The sequence below is a fragment of the Saccopteryx bilineata genome, chromosome 5 (assembly GCF_036850765.1).
Source record: "Saccopteryx bilineata isolate mSacBil1 chromosome 5, mSacBil1_pri_phased_curated, whole genome shotgun sequence".
NCBI lineage: Eukaryota > Metazoa > Chordata > Mammalia > Chiroptera > Emballonuridae > Saccopteryx > Saccopteryx bilineata.
Window position 1 is genome coordinate 170,785,363 of NC_089494.1, and position 24,068 is coordinate 170,809,430.

Below are 24,068 nucleotides of genomic sequence, written 5' to 3' on the forward strand. Positions count from 1 at the left end.
GATCTTTGATCCATTTTGAGTTAATTTTAGTATAGGGAGACAGACTGTAGTCCAGTTTCATTCTTTTGCATGTGGCTTTCCAGTTTTCCCAGCACTATTTATTGAAGAGGCTTTCTTTTCTCCATTGTGTGTTGTTGGCCCCTTTATCAAAAATTATTTGACTATATATATGTGGTTTTATTTCTGGGTTTTTTATTCTGTTCCATTGGTCTGAGTGTCTATTTTTCTGCCAATACCATGCTGTTTTGATTGTCGTGGCCCTATAATATAGTTTGAAGTCAGGTATTGTAATGCCCCCAGCTTCATTCTTTTTCTTTAGGATTGCTTTGGCTATTCGGGTTTTTTATAGTTCCATAGAAATCTGATGATTTTTTGCTCCATTTCTTTAAAAAATGTCATTGGAATTTTGATGGGAATTGCATTAAATTTGTATATTGCTTTGGGTAATATGGCCATCTTTGCTTAGATTCTTAACCTAAATTCTTAACCTAAATAGGACTTCAAAAATAAATGGCTTCTTTTAAAATAATTTGATAATGTTAATCTTAGATTAAAATCTAAGATCTTTCTTAAGTGAGAATTTAAATGTAAGTCCTAGCAGCGTGCTTTAATCATTATTGTTCACTAATCCTGAAACAGTACTGTCCAAAAAAAACACTATTTTAAATTCCGATTAGATAAAAAGAAATTGCTGCTGTGTAGTCTTCCTTAGAGAGATACATGTATCAAATCTGCACAAGTCCTTGCCAGTAAGAGAGAGAAAAGAAAATGTGTAATTCTGAACTGCAAGGAGTTTAGTATTCTCAGAACTACACCTGGCCTTGCACAGATGATTTCACTTATCTATCCATTTCTTCACCGAAATGATGAAAGGAAGGTTACTAATATAAAAACATCAAAATTCCAAGTGTTGCCAAAGATGTGAAATAACGAACTCACACACTACTAATGGAAGATATAAATAGGAAAATCATTGGGCAGTAACTGCTGAGGTTGAACATATGGACAACCCGTGACTGAGTGAATCCACTTCTAGATCTACACATATTCACTTAAAAGATATCAACAGGCTCTAGCCAGTTGGCTCAGCGGTAGAGCGTCAGCCTGGCATATGGAAGCCCCAGGTTTGATTCCCAGCCAGGGCACACAGGAGGGGCTCCCATCTGCTTCTCCACCCTTGCCCCTCTCCTTTCTTTCTATCTCTTTCTTCCCCTCCCACAGCCAACGCTCCATTGGAACAAAGGTGGCCCGGGCACTGAGGATTGGCTCCATGGTCTCCACCTCAGGCACTAGAATGGCTCCGGTTGCAATGAAGCAACGCCCCAGATGGGCAGAGTATTGCCCTCTAGTGGATTGCCGGGTGGATCTCAGTTGGGTGCATGTGGGAGAGTCTGTCTCTCTGCCTCCCTGCTTCTCACTTCAGAAAAAAAAAAAGATATAAACAGAAATATTCACAACAGTACTATTCAAAATGGCCCTCAACTGGAAATTAACCCTAATTAATGCCCTTCAACAATATAACAAATAAATTGTCATATATTTACATAATGGAGTACTATATAACAATGAAACAAGTGAACTACAAGTACACAGCAAGCATAATATTGAGCAAAAGAATCTAGCTAAGAGTATACATAGTAAGAGTATATACAATATGATTCTACTACATAAGGTTTAAAAACAAGTAAAACAAATCTGGTATTAGAAGTCAAGACAGTTGTCAATTCTTATTTGGAGAGTTAGTGATTAGAAAAGGCACGAGAGGCCTCTGGCTATTGGCTACATGAGTGTGTACAATCTGTAGAAATGTTTCAAGCTGCATGCCGTTAATCTATTAAATAAACATTAATTTTTACTTATATTCCAAAGACGATCTCTTAACCTTTCCAAAATAACTTCCCAAATACAATGGGAAAAGAATCACTTCCCATATGACCAGGTGGTGGTACAGTGGATAGAGAAACCCCAAGGTCACCGGCTTGAGTGTGGGAGCACAGACATGACCCCATAGTCACTGATTTGAGGCCAAAGGTTGCTGGCTTGAGTTAATGGGTCACTGGCTTGGCTGGAGGCCCCCAACCCCAGTCAAGGCACATATGAGGAAAGCAATCAATGAACAACTAAAGTGATGCAACTATGAGTTGATGCATCTCATCTCCCTTCCTGTCTGTCCCTCTCTTGCTTAAAAAAAAAAAGAAAGAAAAAAAAAAGAAAAATGACTTTCTATTCTCCCAATTCTCCTATGTTAAAGGTTGGCAAACATTTTCTGTAGAGGCTCAGATAATAAATATTTTAAAATTTAAGAGCTGCATGGTCTCTTTTGCAACTCCTCAACTCTATCACTGTACTACAAAAGTTGATAAATGTTTTATTTACCAGAGTAGGCAGCAGGCCAGATTTGGCCAAAGAACCTTTTATGTCATTATGAAAAACCACTTTCTATTTCAAAATAATTTTTCCCCCTTGCCCAAGACTTCCTCTAAGAACCAGATTATTTCTTTGAAGTTGGTTTTCTTCTCATTAAAATACACAAATGACATATTATGACCCCAAATAGCAATTTGCCTAAAGCACACAAGTCAGTCCTTCATCTGGCTAGCAAACTGGCTGGCGAGCCACACGTGGCTCTTTGGCCCCTTAAGTGTGGCTCTTCCACAAAATACCACATGAGGGCGCTACCTCGATAAGGAATGTACCTACCTATATAGTTTGTTTAAAAATTTTGACTTTCAAAAGAAGTTTCAATCGTTGTATTGTTGATATTTGGCTCTGTTGACTAATGAGTTTACCGACCACTGATTTGGACCAATAGACCATAAAAAAAATCTAACAAAACATAAGTCAGGGAAGTTTGTACTAACCAACCATGTTTTTCTAGTGCCTCTCCCAGTTTTCTTCTTCCTTCTGAGCCTTAAATCTAAGGTTAAATTCTAAAACAAATGATGTTCCTATTTCCTTCTAATTTTTATTATTAGTGCACCATAGATGAATTTTCTATAAGATTAGTCTAGTAAAAGCAAGTTTTTAAAAATTATTATAAATATAATGCTTTAGCCATTTTAATTGTTTCCTTAGATTTTATTTTCTTCTTGATAAATATAAATATAAAACACTTTTCTGCATTATTAAATTGAGATAGTATTTAAGAGGTGAATCTAAACAAAGTCATGTCAGAATGGGTCACAGCAGTAGTCAATGAACATAAGCACTGGCAAGCATTTATGTATGTGGAGGCTTTCACCAGTATATGTCAGAGATTTCCTCAAGAGTTAAAACAAAATTGCAAACCACATTTATACCATATTATTTTTTAAAAGAAGAAACTAGCATAATAATACAGAAAAAGAAGAAAACTTTAATGTTTACTTTAATTTCCCGATTATATAAAGACTGAAAAATAAAAGTACCATGAAGAAAAAAACCACAGCTAATAGCCTTTTCCAAATTAAACCTCTTTAAAAAGTTAACATTCCCTGACTTGTGGTGGTGTAGTGAGTAAAGCGTTCAACCTGGAATGCTGAGGTTGCTGTTTTGAAACCCTAGGCTTGCTTGGTCAAGGCACATATGAGAAACAACTACTATGAGCTGATGCTTCCCACTCCTCCTCATCCTACTTTCTCTCACTAAAAATCAATAAATAAAATCTTAAAAAAAAAGACTACGATCCTTCTTTGTGATCACTTCACTTCAGACAGACCCTCAAATATGACAGACACTCTCCTTTCTCAGGGTCTTTGCACTTGCTGAGCTCCCTAAGACTTCTTTTTCTAAAGATGTACATAACTCACTCCTCACCTTCTTCATATCTTTGTTCAAATACCATCTTCTAAGTCAAGTCTTCCCTGAGCATCTCCTTTAAAACTGTAATTTCACACAGAAGAGAAAAGATGGTGATAGAGTAGGCAGACGTTCCAACTCCCACCTCCCAGAACCAAGTGGATTACAACTTAATTTTAAAATAATCATCTTGAAAACCCAACTTTGGACTAAACTAAGAAGATTCTATAACCAAGGATCAAGGAAGAAGCCACACGGAGACTGGGAGGAAAGGCAGAGATGCGGAAACAGCTGCCCCACTCACAGGAGCAAGTGGCGGCCCGGAGGGCCTTTCACAGCAGGGTGGGGTGACTGGAGGGTTGTGGGTCCTCAGCCCCAGGACTGGAGCCCCAGCTTTGAGTCTCAGACACTAAAAGAGTCTTACGGACAGTATTTAGCTGAGAAAAGAGCCGGGATACTGTTTGCAAGAAAGAGACAGAACTCTCAGACCCAGGCTCTGTCTTAGAGGAACCGTGCAGAAAACCTAGGTCATAACCACTCACCTGGGACTCCAGGAGAGGGGAGAGCTGAGAGGACTGGAGTTGCGAGAAGAGAGTGTAATCTCGAAGGCACAGGGAGAGACACTGTGGGGGATAGAAACCCTAACCCCTGTGCTGAGTTACTCCCCAAATCTAAAGTGGCCATTTTTCCTGGAGGCAGCAACACCAGCAAAGGGAAGCAATAACCCAGTCCACTGGAGGCTCTCCTTCCACAGTTAGACCAAAGAGTCACTTAGAAGCAAGGACTCTTGAGGGACACAGGTTGTGGGTGCTGAAGTCTGAGCTACACTGCACCCCAAATGCCTGCGGCAAAAGAGGCTGAGGTGGCCCGAGTGCCCACAGTGGTGGGGGCTGAGGCAGCACAAGCATGTGTGCACACCCTTGACAGCGGCGGCAAAGATGGCCCCAGTGCCTGTGACGGTGGAGACTGAGGCAGTGCGCCAGCAAACAAACCACACCTCTGGAACAGAGGCCACACTCACTAGACTCTGGTGGCCACACCCTTCTGAGGCCTAAAAAAGAAGGAAAAAAAAGTCTGGATAGAATGACACCTGAGGCTAAGGCACAAGCCACACACAATACTGTTTGTTCCTAACCCATGAATTACCGTGCTGAGCCCAACAAGCAGCCAGCAGTAAGAGGTAGCAGAAAGCAGGTCTCAAGGGAACTTGGAACTTTTAAACAAACTTTCCCCAGGCCAAGAGTAGATAAAAGCCAGCCTAGGAGTGAGGCTGATATATACAACGGCACCTGGGCCCAACAGAGGAAGTCACAAATTCTGGATGGCCTGTAGCTCCAAAAAGATTGCTAAGTGCCAGTCATAGGCAGTGGCCTCCAATGGTCTGCACCAGGTTCCAGCCAAGGAGGTCCAGGGCTGGCACATCTAGCAGCCAGATACATGGAGCATCAGTTCAGGATGTAACAACTCTTGTTAGAGTGGTATCTTAAGAAAGGGCTCCTCAAAAAAGAAAAAAAAGAAAAAAAAAGGGGGCTCTTCACACCTGACCCAGCTAATGCATAGAAAACGTTGATACAAATAGCAGTAAAAGAACAGTGGCAGCAGATAAGCAGTCCACAGCAGATTAGAAACAACAGCTGATGTCAACCCAAGAAGATCTAGAAACAGCACAACTGGAAACTGGAAGCAGACAACTCCAATCCTAGACTCAGCTAGCTACACAAACAACACACCCAAAGGAAGAGTCTATACACAGACAAAATGGGAAGACAGAGAAATGTAATCCAAATGTATCAGCAAAAAAAATCCCCAGAAAAAAACCTGAATGAGATGAAAGTAACCAAATTACTGGGTACAGATTTTAAAATAATGATTGCTAGGATGCTCAAAGATCTTAGAGCAACAATGGATGGACATAACAAGCGCCTAAATAGAGAACAAACATCAAAAAGAACATTGAAATCATAAAAAGAACCAGTCAAATTAAAAATAAATATCAGAAATGAAGACTACAACAGAAGGAATTAAAAACAGGCTGGATGAAGCAGAGGATTGAATCAGTGATTTAGAGGACAAGATAAATGAAAGTATGGAAGCAGAACAGCAAAAAGAAAAGAGGATCAAAAAGTCTGAGAAAACTCTAAGAGAGCTCTGTGACAACACGAAGAGAAACAACATCCACATCATAGGGGTTCCAGAAGGAGAAGAGAAAGAGCAAAGAATAGAGAACCTGATTGAAGAAATCATAGCTGAAAACTTCCCTATATTGATAGAGGAAAAAGTCACACAAGTTTAAGAAGTACAGAGAGTCCCATTAAAGAGGAACTCAAAGAGGCCTACACCAAGACACATCATAATTAAAATGCCAAAATTAAGGAATAAAAAAAGAATACTAAAAGCTGCAAGAGAAAAGCAGTCAATTATCTACAGAGGAGCCCCCATAAGGATGACATCTGACTTCTGAACAGAAACACTAGAGGCCAGAAGGGAATGGCAAGAAATATTCAAAGTAATGAAAAACAAGAGCCCACAACCAAGACTTCTTTATCCAGCAAGACTATTGTTTAAAATTAAAGAAGAAATAAAAAGATTCCCAGACAAAAAACAAAACAAAAACACAACTCAAGGAATTTACTACAACCAAACCAAGGCTGTAAGAAATGTTAAGGGGCCTGTTGTAAACAGAACAAAGGGGGAAAAAAATCTAGAAAAAGAAAAATGTAGATTTAAAGAATAAAATGGCATTAAACAACTACATATCAATAATAACCTTAAATGTAAATAGATTAAATGCTCCAATCAAGAGACCGAGAGTAGCTGCATGGATAAGAAAATGGGATGCATACATATGCTGTCTACAAGAGACACACCTGAAAACAAAAGATACACACAGACTGAAAGTGAAAAGATGGAAAAAAAATATTTCATTCAAATGGAAATGAAAAAAAAAACTGAGTTAGCAATATTATATCTGACAAAATAGACTTTAAAACAAAGGCTATAGTAAGGGACAAAGAAGGTCACTACATAATGATAAGGGGAACAATCCAACAGGAAGATATAACCATTACAAATATCTATGCACCTAATATAGGAGCACTTAAATATATAAAGCAGAGTTTGATGGACATAAAGGATGAGATCAACAGCAATACTATAATAGTGGGATTTTGATATCCCACCAATGTCAATGGATAGATCCTCAAGAAAGAAAATTAACGAAGAAACAGCAGTCTTAAAGGACACACTAGATCAACTGGATTTAATAGATATCTTCAGAACTTTTCACCCTAAAGCAGCAGAATATACATTCTTTTCAAATGCTCATGATACATGCTCTAGGATAGAACACATGTTAGAACACAAAATGAGTTTCAATAAATTTAAGAAGATTGAAATCGTATCAAGCATCTTCTCGGATCACAATGGCATAAAACTAAAAATGAACTACAACAGAAAAACTGAAAAACATTCAAACACTTGGAGACTAAACAGCATATTATTAAATAACGAATGGCTTAACAAAGAGATTAAAGAAGAAATAAAAAAATTTCTATGAAAATGAACATACAACGACTCAAAATTTATGAGACACAGCAAAAGAAGTCCTGAAAGGGAAGTTCACAGCATTAGAGGCATACCTTAAGAAGCAAGAAAAAGCTCAAATAAACAACTGTGCATCTCAAAGAACAACAAATAAAGCCCAGAAGAAGTAGAAGGAAGGAAATGATAAAGATCAGAGCGAAAATAAATGACAGAGAAGCTAAAAAAACAATACAGAAGATCAATGAAACCAAGAACTGGTTCTTTGAAAAGGTAAACAAGATTGATGAACCTTTAAAAAGACTTAACGAGAAAAAAAGAGAGGACTTAAAATTAGAAATGAGTGTGGGAAGTAACAACTGACACAGCAGAAATACAAAGGATTGTAAGAAAATACTATGAAGAACTGTATGCCAAAAAATTAGATAACCTAGGTGAAATGGACAAAATTCACTGAAACATATAATCTTTCAAAAATCAATCTGGAAGAATCAGAAAACCTAAACAGACCGATTACAACAAATGAGGTCAAAACAGTTATCAAAAAACTCCCAACAAACAAAAGTCCTGGGCCAGATGGCTTCACAGGTGAATTTTAATAAATATTCAAAAAAGAACTAATTCCTATCCTTCTCAAGCTATTTCAAAAAATTCAAGAGATGGGAAAACTTCTAAGCTCCTTTTATGAGGCGAGCAAAACCTTCATTCCTAAACCAGGCAAAGACATTACAAAGAAAGAAAACTACAGGCCAATATCCCTGATGAACTTAGATGCTAAAATTTCCAACAAAATATTAGCAAACCGGATTCAGCAATACATGAAAAAAATCATACATCATAATAAGTGGAATTTATTCTGGGGATGCAAGATTGGTACAATATTCGCAGATCAATTTGATTCATCACATAAAAAAAAAAAGGAGAAAAATCACAGGATAATATCACTAGATGCAACAAAAGCATTTTATAAAATCCAGCACCCATTTATATCAAAAGTCTCAGCAAAGTGGGAATACAGAGAACATACTTCAACATGATAAGGCCATCTATGACAAACCCACAGCCAACATCATACGCAATGGGCAATAATTAAAAGCAATTCCCTTAAGATCAGGAAGAAGGCAGGGGTGTCCCCTTTCACCACTCTTATTCAACATAGTTCTGCCACAGCAATCAGACAAGAAGAAGAAATAAAAGGCATTCTAATTGGAAAAGAAGTAAAACTATCATTATTTGCTAACATGATACTGTACACAGAAAACCCTAAAGTCTCAGTCAAACAACTACTGGGCCTGATAAATGAATTCAGCAAGGTGACAGGATATAAAATTAATATTCAGAAATTAGAGGCATTTTTATACACCAACAATGAACTGTCTGAAAGGAAATTAAAAAAACAATCCCCTACACTATTTCAACAAAATAAACAGAGTACCTAGGAGTAAATTTAACCAACGAGATTTAAGACTTGTACTCAGAAAAGTATAAAACATTGATAAAAGAAATCAAGGAAGATATAAACAAGTGGGAACTTATACTGTGTTCATGGATAGGAAGAATAAACATCATTAAAATGTCTGTATTACCCAAAGCAATCTATAAATTCAATGCAATTCCTATTAAAATACCAATGACATACTTCAAAGATATAGAACAAATATTCCAAAAATCTATATGGAACCAAAAAAGAACACGAATAGCCTTAGCAATCTTGAAAAAGAAGAATAAAGTGGATGGTATCACACTTCCTGATATCAAGTTATACTACAAGGCCATTGTACTCAAAATAGCTTGGACTGGCATAAGAACAGGCATGTAGATCAGTGGAACAGAGAACCCAGAAATAAACCCACACCTATATGGACAATTGATATTTGACAAAGGAGATAAGACCACACAATGAAGTAAAGACAGCCTCTTTAACAAAAGGTGTTGGGAAAATTGGACAGGAACTTGCAAAAAAATTAAACTAGGCCACCAACTTACACCATTCACAAAAATAAACTCAAAATGGATAAAAGGTTTAAATGTAAGTCGTGAAACCATAATCATCTTAAAGGAAAACATAGGCAATAAGCTCTCTGACATCTTTCACAGCAATATATTTGCTGATTTATCTCCCCGGGCAAGTGAAATAAAGGACAGGATGAAGAAACGGGACTATATCAAACTAAAAAGCTTTTGCACAGCTAAGACAATACGGACAAAATAAAAAGACAAACCACACAATGGGAGAACATATTTGACAATATGTCTGATAAGGGATTAATAACCAAAATTTATAAAGAACTTGTAAAACTTAGTACCAGGAAGACAAACAATCCAATCCAAAAATGGGCAAAAGAAATGAATAGACACTTCTCCAAAGAGGACATGCAGATGGCCAATAGGCATATGAAAAAATACTCAACACCACTAATCATTAGAGAAATGCAAATTAAAACCACAATGAGATATCACCTCACACCAGTCAGAATGGTGCTCATCAACAAAAGAACACAGAATAAGTGCTGGAGAGGATGTGGAGAAAAAGGGAACCCTCCTGCACTGCTGGTGGGAATGCAGACTGGTGCAGCCACTGTGGAATACAGTATGGAGATTCCTCAAGAAATTAAAAATTGAACTGCCTTTTAACTCAGCTATACCACTTTTAGGAATATACCCGAAGAACACCAAAGCACTGTTTGAAAAGAAGAAATGCACCCCCATGTTTATGGCAGCATTGTTCACAATAGCGAAGATCTGGAAACAGCCCAAGTGTCTGTCAGTGGACGAGTGGATTAAAAAGCTGTGGTACATATACACAATGGAATACTACACAGTTGTGAAAAGGAAAGAAATCTTACCTTTTGTCACAATATGGATGGACCTGGAGACTATTATGCTAAGTGAAATAAACCAGGCAGAGAAAGAAAAATATCATATGACCGCACTCATGTGAGGAATCTAATGAACAATGTGAACTGAGGAACAGAATAGAGGCCTAGGCGGGATCAAAGGGACCAGAGGGAAAGGGGAGGAGAGGATGGGATCAGAGAAGAGAAAGAGATTAATGAAATTATATATACATAACACAGCATTATAGAGAGCAGGACAGCAAATCCTGGATGGAAGGGGGGAGGCATTGGAGGGAGGGGGAAAAGGGGGTATCAAGGGGAATACGGAGGGGTGGAGGAGATATAGCCGGCAGGACACTTGAATCTATGTAAACATAATAAATTAAAATCAATTAAAAAAATTAATTTTAGTAGGGAAACTGGAGGAGGTTTACAGTAACTAGCGTATATTTTCTGTATAATTCTGTAAGCTAAAACTGCTCTAAAAAGTAAAGTCTATTCAATTTTTTAAAGGTTCTTGAGGTTCTGATACCTAACACTGTAAATTATAAGTGGAGAAATTTAAAAAAATTAGTATTTATATTTCCTTTTATCTTTTTTTATGTATGCACACACATAAAAATTATAATCAAATTCTACCTATGTTTGATCCAGGCTTATCTGTACTTGTACCAATAATCCATTTGAATCACAGGGATTTGTTAGAATTAACCACGGTTTCACAATTTTAGAAATGCAATGTCTTTCTGTGACTAAATACATACTTGGGAATATTGCTGGAATCCAGAGGACACTGGGCCACCGGGCTGTACTCCAGAATTCAGTGGTGCTGCAGCATTCTGATAGCCAGGCTGAAGAGTGGGATAACCATATCCAAATGGTTTAGCCATTTTTGAAGGCTGAGGTGCAGCGGGCACTTGAGCTGAAGTAGGGTCATGTTCAGAAGCGGGATCAGGAGCAGGACTGCTTGCTGATGAAGAAAGCATATCTAAGAAAGAAAAAAAGAAAAACACAGTTTTAACATTGAAACCATGATTGTGTAAAGACTTGGCTCCTAGAAGAGCTGTAATGTTTGGCATTTAAAACGTTTCTGTTGTAAATTTTTTATTATGAGAAATTTTGAACATACACTAAAGTAGAGAAAATGGAATAAACCTCACATACTCATCACTCAGCTTTAATAATCCTCAATATTGTGCTAATTTTTTTATAGAAGTGTTTACAACAAAACCTCATTTCATGACAATTACTTCATTCGGTTAGTATTTCTAGGAGATAAGAAGGGCTTTATGTTTATATTATACATATAAAAGACAGTTGTTTTTCCTTTTATTCTCTCAGCAGAAATCCTGCTAAAAAGCAGAAAACAAAGCAAAGCAATTAAAAAAGCAATTCTGCCCTGACTGAATAGCTTGACTGGTTAGAGCAGGGTAGTCAACCTTTTAATACCTACCGCCCACTTTTGTATCTGTTAGTAGTAAAATTTTCTAACTGCCCACCGGTTCCACAGTAATGGTGATTTATAAAGTAGAAAAGTAACTTTACTTTATAAAATTTATAAAGCTGAGTTATAGCAAGTTAAACCATATAATAATACCAAGTATTTTATGTCGGACTTTAGTTAAGTTTGGCGGAATAAATCTTTATAAAACAACTTACTATGGTTAAATCTATCTTTTTATTTATACTTTGGTTGCTCCGCTACTGCCCACGATGAAAGCTGGAACGCCCACTAGTGGGCGGTAGGGACCTGGTTGACCAGCACTGGGTTAGAGCGTTGTCCCGAAGTGCAGAGGTTGCCGGTCTGATCCCTGGTCGGGGCACATACAGGAATGGATCAATGTTCCTGTTTCTCTCTCCCTCTCTCCCACACCCCTTCCTCTCTTACTAAATTCAATCAATAAAAATCTGTAATATAGATTTGAATCTAATATTTTTTCATAGAAAAATTATATTCTTCACTAGTCATAAGACTAAAAACTACGTTTTCAAAAGCATCTGACTTAATAAAACTTTTTTTTTAAAGTTTCTTAAGGAATTATATCCTTCCACTGACTCACTGACTTTACTGGCTCCCATTTTGAAGATACATTCCTAGACATTCTGCTATCATCATGTGCTAATAGGCAAGGCTTGGCTTACTGGCTTTTTGGGAACCTTCCAGACTTCTTAAAAGGACAGAGCATTAATACAGTGTCATATTCCTAACTCTCTTGTTTGTTCCTTCTCATGGTGATGGGACTGTAAGTAGAAACGTTCTCTTAACATGACATTAGCATAAAAGCCAAAGAACTGGAGTAATAAACATAGAGGTCTAAAACCTATCCCCTTCTTTAAGAAATGAACACTGTTTCATATACTTCTAGGTCTTAAAATCTATCCTGGTACTTGACATATATTAAACTTTCCATTTTTTTCTTTTCTTTTTTTTTTTGTATTTTTCTGAAGCTGGAAACGGGGAGAGACAGTCAGACAGACTCCCGCATGCGCCCAACCCGGATCCACCTGGCACGCCCACCAGGGGCAACGCTCTGCCCACCAGGGGGTGATGCTCTGCCCCTCCGGGGCGTCGCTCTGCCGTGACCAGAGCCACTCTAGTGCCTGGGGCAGAGGCCAAGGAGCCATCCCCAGTGCCCAGGCCATCTTTGCTCCAATGGAGCCTTGGCTGCGGGAGGGGAAGAGAGAGACAGAGAGGAAGGAGGAGGGGGGTGGAGAAGCAAATGGGCGCTTCTCCTGTGTGCCCTGGCCGGGAATCGAACCCGGGTCCCCTGCACGCTAGGCCAACGCTCTACCGCTGAGCCAACCGGCCAGGGCCTCTTTACTTTTTTATTTTTTTACAGAGACAGAGAGAGAGTCAGAGAGAGGGATAGATAGGAACAGACAGACAGGAACGGAGAGAGATGAGAAGCATCAATCATCAGTTTTTCATTGCGACACCTTAGTTGTTCATTGATTGCTTTCTCATATGTGCCTTGACTGTGGGGCTACAGCAGACCAACTAACCCCTTGCTGGAGCCAGCGACCTTGGGTCCAAGCTGGTGAGCTTTGCTCAAACCAGATAAGCCCGCACTCAAGCTGGCAACCTCAGGGTCTTGAACCTGAGTTCTCCACGTCCCAGTCCGACGCTCCATCCACTGTGCACCACCTGGTCAGGCAAACTTTCCATTTTCTTAACCTTAACTGCTACAGTTGCGTACACCTTCATTTTGGTGCGATACAAATAGCTAGACAACTTGAGTAGGTCACTCTATGTCAAAGCACAATTTGTAATAAGATTAAGATATTTTGACAAAGAACACAAACAAGCAAAGGTCTAACTCCAAGGCTATGATGTTTTAATTATACCACATTGGACAATTCATTTCAGGTTACTTTGAAACTCATGAAATACTATACAGTTAAGAGTATTCATATTTTAATGAATAGAGTAACTCTTCTAAAATATTTTGATGATAATGATTGCTTTTAGAATGGCCCACAACTTCTTACACACATACATGCAAACAGTGATTCCTGGAGGGGAAAAAATCTGTCACTACAAAAGACGAAATAGCTTATATAAGTATTCTTGGGATATTAAAATGAAATTCTATATTATGCTGAGAAGATCAACATTTTCTGATTCATAGAATGATAGCAAGATAGTATGTTTAGTTAAGTACAGCATACTCCAACTCTAATCCTGATTACCAGAGTGATAAGAAATAAAGACAAGGGCAAAATTACTTGTCCTAAAGTTTGGAATCATTAGAAAGAAAGAAAAAGAGGGAGGTCAGGTATGGTTGTCAGGTGATAGGAGACAGGCAAATGAGAAAAATCACCATACAAATATTATAGTAAAAATGACTATTAACTATAAAAGTTAAGTTTGTATTGTTTTTTCTTGCAATACTATAAATTACTCTTATTTCTATGTAGTTAGTGACCAAAGTTATTTTCTAGATATGGTTAAAAATAATGCCTCCAAAAACTACATCCAAGTTGGTTAATCTATTTACCTCGTGGAGGCAGCCAGGAGCCATAGGGGCAGTAAAGAGTCAAAGATTAATTATATTCAGAGGCTAGTTGGAAGGAATTCAACGACCTAAGCATGAGAACAAAAATATAAAATTTATTTAAGAAGTTACTAGCATTACAAAAAGGGAAGAGAAAATTGTTTACTATTAAAAGACTTTTAGGAGGAAAGAGATAAAGAGCATAACAAAAATAAAATAATAAATCTCCTTATACTTTCCAGAAACAACATTCATAGTTGTTATATAACAATTCACACTGTTAAGTTAGGCTGAGAAATACCCAAAACGTCCTTTTTTCCTATTAAAAATATATCCTGCTAATTATGTATAATATGTTTATGTTTGAAAGCAATTAATGGTCAATAACTTTTCAAATAAACATTGAATAAGCACAAAACAAATTACCTGGGTAGCTGCCTCCTTCTAGGGCATCGTAACTGTTGGGCAGTGGAGAAGCACTGCTTGTGGTAGAAGAGCTGTCAATACCTGGAAGGAAAACCAAAGTGTCTAAGTTCAAATGTCACTGTATCTTACAGCAGACATTGACAATTTTAAAGATGGTTTGCTGACTCTAGTGAACATGTAAGATGACTGATGTTGAAAGACATTTAAAAAACCATATATAAATTTCTGATATAAGAATAGCGGATGAGAGTAAGGAGAATATGAAGCAAATGAATGGAATAAAATTTAATAAAATATATGTGATGGTATCTGAGAATAGATACCAAAATACTCAAACACAAATATAAATTTAGATTGATAGAATATTAATGTAGTTACATCTCAAAAACTGCAAGTTATTAAATATATTTTATCAGTATTAGTATATTTTGATTAAATAATTAAATATTAATGACTTTTCTAACAGCATAGCTATATAAAACCCCACAAAAGAGGAGTCTGTGTTTTGGGTTGCTACCTAGCCTGTTACTAAACTTTTCTATGCCTCAGTTTATTCATCTGCAGAATGAAGATTAAATAGTACTGGCCCTATTTAATAAGGTAATATACATGAAAGGCATTCTAATAAATGTTAATCTATAAAATTTTTATTATCTGTGTTCATTCAAAACCAGTAAGATTAATAGAAATATTCAGTGGTAATTTATGAGCCCAGCACGCAGTGGTAATTTAGTGATGCGTCACATAAACAGAAGAACATACAATATATTCTCAATGAAATATTTGTTGAGAGCCTAAAGCTATCCTAGGTAAATATGCTAGCGTATACAGTGATGAATAAACCCCCAAATGCACATGGTCACACTCTCTCTTGTGTTAGAAATCTTGGTCTTCTTCACCATAAGACAAAATTCTGTTCTATAGAGGTGATCCCTAGCTCTTAACAATATTATAAATGGGTTCAAACATTTTTAGGGTATTTTTCAACTGTGATATAAAAAGAATAGGTATGCATAATTATCTTCCATTGAATAATTTTAGAAAACCATGTGAATTGGATATGTTGACTCATGGCATAATAGCTTGTGTAGGGTGGTTTTACTACTGGCAAAGAACACGATTTGAAGCCAAAGACTAATCACATCAGATTCTGTTGTTTACCTGCTATATAACTTTGGGTATGCGACAATCATCAATACTCTCTTCTGCAAAATGAGAACAATTTGAAAATTGTCCTATGGGTGGGTCTTTTTTAATGTTCTTGTGAGATTTAAATGAGACACTGGACATGCAGCAACATATACAAAGTAGGAGGATAAAATAATAGGTGGAAGATACAAAGTGCTTTCTTTGTGAAAACTAGAAAAATGGTGTACATGTCATTATTCTTAATTAAGAATTGAAAGTAAGTAATGGCTCTTCTTTTTTGTTACCTTATAGTTGTGAATTTATAGATAAAGAAGAATCTGATATAGGTCAAAGTCAGAAAGTAATAGCATTGAAAACAACACACCAAAACCTGACTATTCATCAATAGATGAATGCATAAACAAAACATGGTATATCTATACAATGGGATATTATTCACCTATAAAAAGGAAGTACAAATACATGCTACAATAATAAGAATCCTTGAAACATGCTAAGTGAAAGTAGCAAGACACAAAAGGTCACACACTGCAGGATTTCATTTATATCAAATATCCAGAATAGGTAAATCTACAGACAGTAGATTGGCAGTTTCCAGAAGATGAGAAGAGGGGGAAATGGGAAGTTGCAGCTTAATGGTTACAGTTTTCTTTTGGGATAATGAAATGTTTAGTTAGTACATTCAGAAAGTTAGAACTAGACAGAAGTAGTGATTACACAACTTTGTGAATACACTAAATGCATTTTATGATGTGAATTTCAACTCAATACAATATGCCAAGATATTTCAATGGACAAAGAATATTCTTTTTCAATGAATGGTGCTGAACAATTAGATATCCATATGCAGAAGAGTAAGTTAGACCCTTCCTTACACTTTACACTAAAGTTACCTCAAAGTGGATCACAGACCAAAATGTAAGCACTCAAACTATAAAACTCTCAGAAAATAGGAAGATAGGAGTACTGATCTTTGGAACCATATACCAAGCAAATTACTGCTTTCCAAGTACCAGCTGGTCTCAGTTGAACAAACAGCTTTGGTACTTGTCACCACTTTGTTTTTTTTGTTTTGTTTTTTTGGTATTTCTCTGAAGTGAGAAGTAGGGAGGCAGAGAGACAGACTCCTGCATGCATCCAACCAGGATCCACCCAACATGCCCACCAGGGGGCGATGCATTGCCCATCTGGGGTGTTGCTCTGTTGAAACCTGAGCCATTCTCGTGCCTGAGGCAGAGGCCATGGAGCAATCCTCAGCGCCCAGGCCAACTTAGTTCCAATGGAGCCTTAGCTGTGAGAAGGGAAGAGAGACATAGAGAGAAAGAAGAGGGGAAGGGGGGAGAGAAGCAGATTGTCACTTGTATGTGCCCAGGCTGAGAATTGAACCTGGGACTTCCACACACTGGGCCAACACTCTACAGCTGAGCTAGCCGGCCAGGGCTTTGTCGCCGCTCTTAAACCTGACATAGGTCTAATTTACCTCAGTTACTTCATGCTACAATTAGTAAATGGTCTGAGAACAAATGGAGTGGGGGTGAATTTGAATGTAGTACTTGGGAAGAATCTTCCCTCATTCTTTTACTGTCTTCACGTCACACATTGAAAGAAGAAAAAGAGGAAGAAGAAAGGAAGAGCTAAAATTTGAGGAAGGGGACAGAAAATAAGAATAGCTCAGAATCTTTGAAGTTGGGGGAAAGTATCAGGATGGTTTTAAGTTTTTTTTAAAAAAGATGTAAGCTGATTTCCCTCTGAAAGACAAGCAACAGGAGTAAATGAAGTCCTATGTTCTTAATAGTATTGCTCAACTTTACCCAATTTGAAATTTTATTTCCTCATAACTTGAATAAAACACAGAAAAAGTATAAGTCAACTTTCATCTCCACCATTTATCAGTTGAGAGAAAACGAACAAGAACACCTAACATCTCTGAGCCACCTATTTGTAATGATAGATTTTAAACTAATGCTTACTCCACAGGGCTATTGTTAATACTAAACACATATTAGCCAGACTCAGGAAATAGTCTTCATTTCTCTCTTCTCTCCTCCTCCTCTCCCTTCAAATAGTGCTACAAATAGGGGAAAAGAAAAAAAAAAAAGGCATGGATCTCCTGACCAATAAAGCCAATTATTTTCTTTCAGACTTCAACCAAACATCACTAACATTTATCACTAACCAAATTATTTTCCACTTGTAAAAATGACTTCCTTCTTTTGGTAATGCTATCCTATACTCTCCCTCTTCAATCTTCTGCTAACTTAGCCAAAGAACTAATTTTTCTCACCAGATTATTCTAAAAGCCTCTAGTTTCCAAATGCTCCAATGAATTCTTTTGTAAGAGATCTTTCTACAGCAAATTTGGCTGTTATTTTTCCATGTAAACTCCTTCAGTGACTCCTCACTACCTTCAAGATAAAATCTAAACACCTTAAAATAAAATACAGTAAATCCTCATTTAACATCATCTATAGCTTCTTTAAGTGAAATGACGTATAATGAAATTAATTTGACCACAGGCTAATTGATATAAAAAAATTAAGTCTCTTCAGTATCTCGTTAACCTAATGACAAAATGATGTTATTCAAGGAGCTGCTGTACAAGGTTCTCAAAGATCTCACCCAGCAATCCTACCCAACCTCATTCAAGTCTTCTGGCCACTGTCCTTTGCAGACTACAGGTCCCAAATTCACTAAAGTTCCCCAAATATGCCATCTTCTCTCAATTTTCTTTCTTTGTTTTAAAAATTATATCTCTCTCCCCAGATCACTCACCTAATTTCAACTTCTTTTAGATTCAGCTTGGGTACCATCTCCTCACCCCTCAGAGAATCTCCCCTGTCATTCCACCCTACATCATGTTGCTATAATTAACATGATTAATATAAGCTCACTGTTATTTTGTTCTATATTCCAAATTACACCGTAAGCTTATTGGGTTTTTAATTCAAGCTTACAATTGGGGAATTATCTAATTATCTGTTTAAACTGGTTGTACAGAACTCAGATATACTTTTTCAGAGAAATAATGAAATACCTGGTACTTATTATCCTGTTAGTTCACAGGCACTTACAAAACCCATAACCATGTTACTGATTAAATACTACACAGCTGCAGTAGACTGGAAACAAAGCATTTGCAAATGTTTAGTATTTCAGTTAATTAGATTTAGGGCTAGCCTAGACATCCAACCACCATTTGAACACCACTTCTATTTGAAAAGACCTTTTGAATTCTACTCAAGACTCTGGTACCAAATCCCCTTCCATTTTAGCCCCAATACTCTGCCCCCTCTCACTGTACAGAAAGAAGGAGCTTCCAGCCAGAGCAATCATATATACAGAACGTTTGCAAACTGGATGTTCGGGTAACAGATACCACCAGCAAATACATTACCACATTTTCTTTTTAATGTATATGAATATCATAAACCCTCAAACGAATACTTTTCTTGATGATCCAGGACCTGGCTTGAATTTACAAAATTTTAAGAACATATTAAATATGTATTAAATTCAGTTTAAGATATTTACTTGTTTAAATAATAAAATAGTGCATCCATTGAAGGGAAAATAGGTTTGGAACCCTTTAAAAAACTCTCTTGGGGCCCTGGCCGGTTGGCTCAGCGGTAGAGCGTCGGCCTGGCGTGCGGGGGACCCGAGTTCGATTCCCGGCCAGGGCACACAGGAGAAGCGCTCATTTGCTTCTCCACCCCCCCCTCCTTCCTCTCTGTCTCTCTCTTCCCCTCCCGCAGCCAAGTCTCCATTGGAGCAAAGATGGCCCGGGCGCTGGGGATGGCTCCTTGGCCGCTGCCCTAGGCGCTAGAGTGGCTCTGGTTGCGGCAGAGCGACGCCCCAGAGGGGCAGAGCATCGCCCCCTGGTGGGCAGAGCGTCGCCCCTGGTGGGCGTGCCGGGTGGATCCCAGTCGGGCGCATGCGGGAGTCTGTCTGACTGTCTCTCCCGGTTTCCAGCTTCAGAAAAATACACACAAAAAAAAAAATTAAAAAAAAACCAAAAAACTCTCTTGGTGCCCAGCCAGGTGGCTCAGTTGCTCAGGCATCGTCCTGACAGGCCTAGGTCTCAGGTTCGATCCCTGACTGGGGCACATACAAGAGTCCACTAATGAAAGCATAAATAAGTGGAACAACAAATCAATGCTTTCTTTTTTTTCCCCTCTCTCTCTGTCTCCCTCCCTTCCCCTTACTCTGTCTCAAAAAAAAAAAAAATATCTTGGGGGGTGGGTCAAAAGGGGCGATATTAGTCAAAGAGTACAATCTTCCAGTCATATTACAAGTTAAGTTTGGGGTCTCTAACGGATATCATGGTGATTGTAGTTAGTAATACTGTATTACTTAATTTTTAAAAAAGAATTCTCTTTGGAAGTTAGAGCTAAGCAGGCCAATACGTCTTGTTACCTATAGAAATTGACTTAACTTGTTCTCTATCAAACTACACTTCCTTTTAACATACCCGAGCAAACCATAAACCTATCATTATCTCTGACATAGTGCCTGGCACCGAAAAATTGCTATTAGCTGGTGTGAAAGTCAAACAAAAACTGACTAGCGCCTGACCAGGTGGTGGCGCAGTGGATAGAGCGTTGGACTGGGATGCGGAGGACTCACGCTCCAGACCCTGAGGTTATCAGCTTGAGCGCGGGCTCACTGGTTTGAGCAAAGCTCACCAGCTTGGACCCAAGGTCGCTGGCTCGAGCAAGGGGTTACTCAGTCTGCTGAAGCCCCACGGTCAAGGCATATATGAGAGAGCAATCAATGAACAACTAAGGTGTTGCAACGAAAAACTAATGATTGAATCTTCTCATCTCTCTCTGTTCCTGTCTGTCCCTATCTATCCCTCTCTCTGACTCTCTCTCTCTGTCTCTGTAAAAAAACAATAACAACAAAAAAACGAAACAAAAAAACTGACTAGCATCTTAAAATTCATTATGAAAAACAGGAAATGTCTTTTTTCAACATCACTTATGAAATATAGCATCAAGCTATCACATTACCAGAGCCCTGAAGCGAACTTACTGTTGTCCAGCTTCTTCCCAACCTGAACACCCCCTAGGAAGGTAGCTGGGAGTGTGTACAGCAGGTCTCAGAACATTAGCTCTTTTAGGGATAGAGCTGGTCACAGCCTGGAGTGTGAACTACACTGTCTCCCCCACCCCCCGCCAATATACTTTATTTCACTTCCCAATTTTTCTTTCATTGCTTATTCTCTTTCACACCCATTTTCCAGTTGTATTTCTTACTATTACAAGTATGACAGTACTTGTCTTCATTACTGGACCTAAAAGGAATCAAAGTTCTACTCTAGCACTGACTGAATGAGTGAATACTTATGACTGTTCTGAACAGGCTCAAAAAGCAGAGAATTTAAGGTAAAACAATTTTCTTTAATTGTTTATTTCAACAATTCTGAATTTTTAAACATTTCCAACAAATATAAGACTGTCCCTAATACAATATCTTATTTTAGCTTCCAAGTATGAATTTGAGGAAAGTTTAAAAAGGAAACCTATTGGTAGCATGTAATTTAGAAAATATAATTATGACTTAATATAAAATTAGAACTGAAATAGTTTTGTACTTGACTACTGGATACACTTGCTGTCAAGGAAACCAAAAGCTTTAATAAGTGAAAAGCTACAATAAGTGTATAGTTACTTTAACTCTAAAAAGGGATGTTACTGATTCCTAAATCTGCTAGCTGTTATTTCATTAATGTTCAATAATTTTTTTCAAAACTGGAGAACAATTTCATATAACCTGAATACACAAAAATCTCATGAATATAGAGGATTAAGTACCACAGAAATGCTTAAAAATTAAAGCACTCCAAATCTCTACTCTATAAAAATCCCTTTATGCACCCATCTGGAACCTTAATAAAAGTATAATCACTATGTTGTACACCTGAAATATAATATTGTGCGTCAACTGTAACTAAAAAATAAACTTAAAAAAATCTATAAAAAGTTAAAAAAAAATACTTACATGTAATCTCCAAACCAATCCAAGCCACTTTATCTCTTTACATTAAAAAAGATTATTGTAACTGAGTAGGGTTTAAAAAAATAAAACTAAAATTCATTTTAAAGCTAGGTTTTCCTTCCATTTTTCTTTCCTCTACCTCAGTACGTCCGTCCCATTATTTTGCAGCCAACAATGACTTTTTTTAAAGAAATCATGAACAGAGAACCAGGATTCTAGCAAAAATGTCCAGTCTTATTATTTTGCTGCATATTAAAGAAGGCGCAAGAGGAAGACACTACACACACTATAGAAATAATACAGTAGAAATAATACTATACACTACATACTGCCATGTGTTCTTTTTCCCTTTCTCCAGAGCTGTGTTCTCACTAGGAGATGGAGAAGCCTTCCTTTTCACACCTGTCTGCAGAGATTCAGTCTGTATCACCACTGTGCTACTTAGTAGTTGTGTCAGCACACAAATGTTACTTAAATTTAGATCACAGTCAACTCACCTGTGAAATGAAGCCAATTATGTCTGTCTTGCAAGATTGTAGATAAAAATAATTTGATAAAAACATGATCTCAATGTTAATAATTACAGGTAATTTTTTTGTGTATTTATAATTTGCCAGATGCTGTTTTAAGCTCTTTACAAAGAGCTCTTTTCAATCCTCCAAGCATCCGTATATAATTGTTACTATTATTATTCTCTTTTTACATGAATAAATTGAGATTCAATGAGTTTAAAAAACTTGCCTAAAGTCAAAAGCTGATAAGTGACAAAGATAAGATTTGAATTTAGAAAAACTGACACAAAAACTCAGGCAGATATATGATGTATTTAGTGCTGCAACTGGCATACAATGATGTCTCAAAAATATTAGGTATTATTAAAATCTAAATGAGTTAAGAACTCAGGAATTTTTAATTGCAATATATTCAAGAATAAAATGTAGTTAGGTAAACAAAAAACGTGATAGGAGAAAAGCCATAAATGCTAAATCTTTTTGATTTCCTAATTTTTTTCAGTCTAAGAAAATGGAATTTTCAACAACTGTACCCAATTCTAATTGCAAGGAGAATAAAAGTGGGAGTAATTTAGGCTGACATAACATTATACAAAAATAACACATTTTTTAAATGTGCAAAAGAACTATCTATCATGAGATAAAAATGGTGAGATGTAGCTAGGATTTGAATAATGTGTATATTAAATAATAATAATAATTCAGGGCCTTGGAGGAGTGACCCAGTGGTAGCAATGCATGCACATTATAATCAGATCTTGGTTTCTAAAACACCTTTCTCCACCAGTTTTACCTGGAAAATGGCTCATTCAAGGGTTGCAGTAGTATAAGTAAGTACCAGATGAACTAGGAACACCTTATTGAGACCTAAAGTACTTAATTAATTGCTTAAAGATTCATGGGAATGGCCCTGGCTAGCTGGCTCAGTGGAAAGAGCATTAGATCAGTGTGTAGATGTCCAGGGTATGATCCCTGGTCACGGCACACAAGAAAGGCGACCATCTGCTTCTCTCCCCCTTCTTCTTCCCCTTATCTCCCTTTCTCCCTCTCACAGCCAGTGGCTCGATTGGTTGGAGTGTTGGCCATGGGTGCTGAAAATAGCTCGATTGTTTCAAGCATCAGCCCAAGACAGGGGTTGCCAGGTGGATAATGGTCAAGGCACATGTGGGAGTCTATCTGTCTCCCTTCCTCTCACTTAAAAGAAAAAAAAAAGATGCATGGGAACATTTTAAAAAGACAGTTTCAAGGAGTTGCCACTGGCCAAGTCCAGGACAAGTTACTATCAAAATAACTAATGACAGTGATGAATTATAACTCACTGCATAAAATAAGAATCCATGAGTCAAATACGAACCCAAAGAAATCAATAAGGGAGAAGAAAAAGCTCTTCTTTATAATAAAACCTCAGCTCATAAACGTAGAAAGAATATTGTAATTAGAAAACCACCAATGAATGCTAAAAACTAATTAATGACAGTTTAATAAAGAACAGGGTATTTACATAGTATCAAAGAATCTCCTCACAAATTATTTCTTAATTTTAAGGATGAAAAGCAGGACAAGGCCCTGGCCGGTTGGCTCAGTGGTAGAGCGTCAGCCTGGCATGCAGGAGTCCGGGGTTCGATTCCTGGCCAGGGCACACAGGAGAAGCGCCCATCTGCTTCTCCACACCCCCCTCTCCTTCCTCTCTGTCTCTCTCTTCCCCTCCTGCAGCCGAGGCTCCATTGGAGCAAAGATGGCCCAGGCACTGAGGATGGCTCTGTGGCCTCTGCCTCAGGCGCTAGGATGGCTCTGGATGCAACAGAGCGATGCCCCAGAGGGGCAGAGCATCGTCC

General features: G+C 37.7%; 1 protein-coding gene across 4 annotated transcripts in view; it reads right to left on the minus strand.

The window, feature by feature from the left end:
• Positions 1 to 24,068, minus strand: part of SEC24B (SEC24 homolog B, COPII coat complex component) — a 111,934-nt gene that overhangs the window by 33,461 nt on the left and 54,405 nt on the right. For all 4 annotated transcript variants that reach the window (XM_066279809.1, XM_066279807.1, XM_066279806.1 and 1 more), the window contains 2 exons: positions 14,576 to 14,656; positions 10,919 to 11,142 (listed from right to left, as the gene is read on the minus strand). In XM_066279809.1, coding sequence (XP_066135906.1) covers positions 10,919 to 11,142; positions 14,576 to 14,656 — 305 coding nt within the window. The remainder of the gene's footprint in view (positions 1 to 10,918; positions 11,143 to 14,575; positions 14,657 to 24,068) is intronic.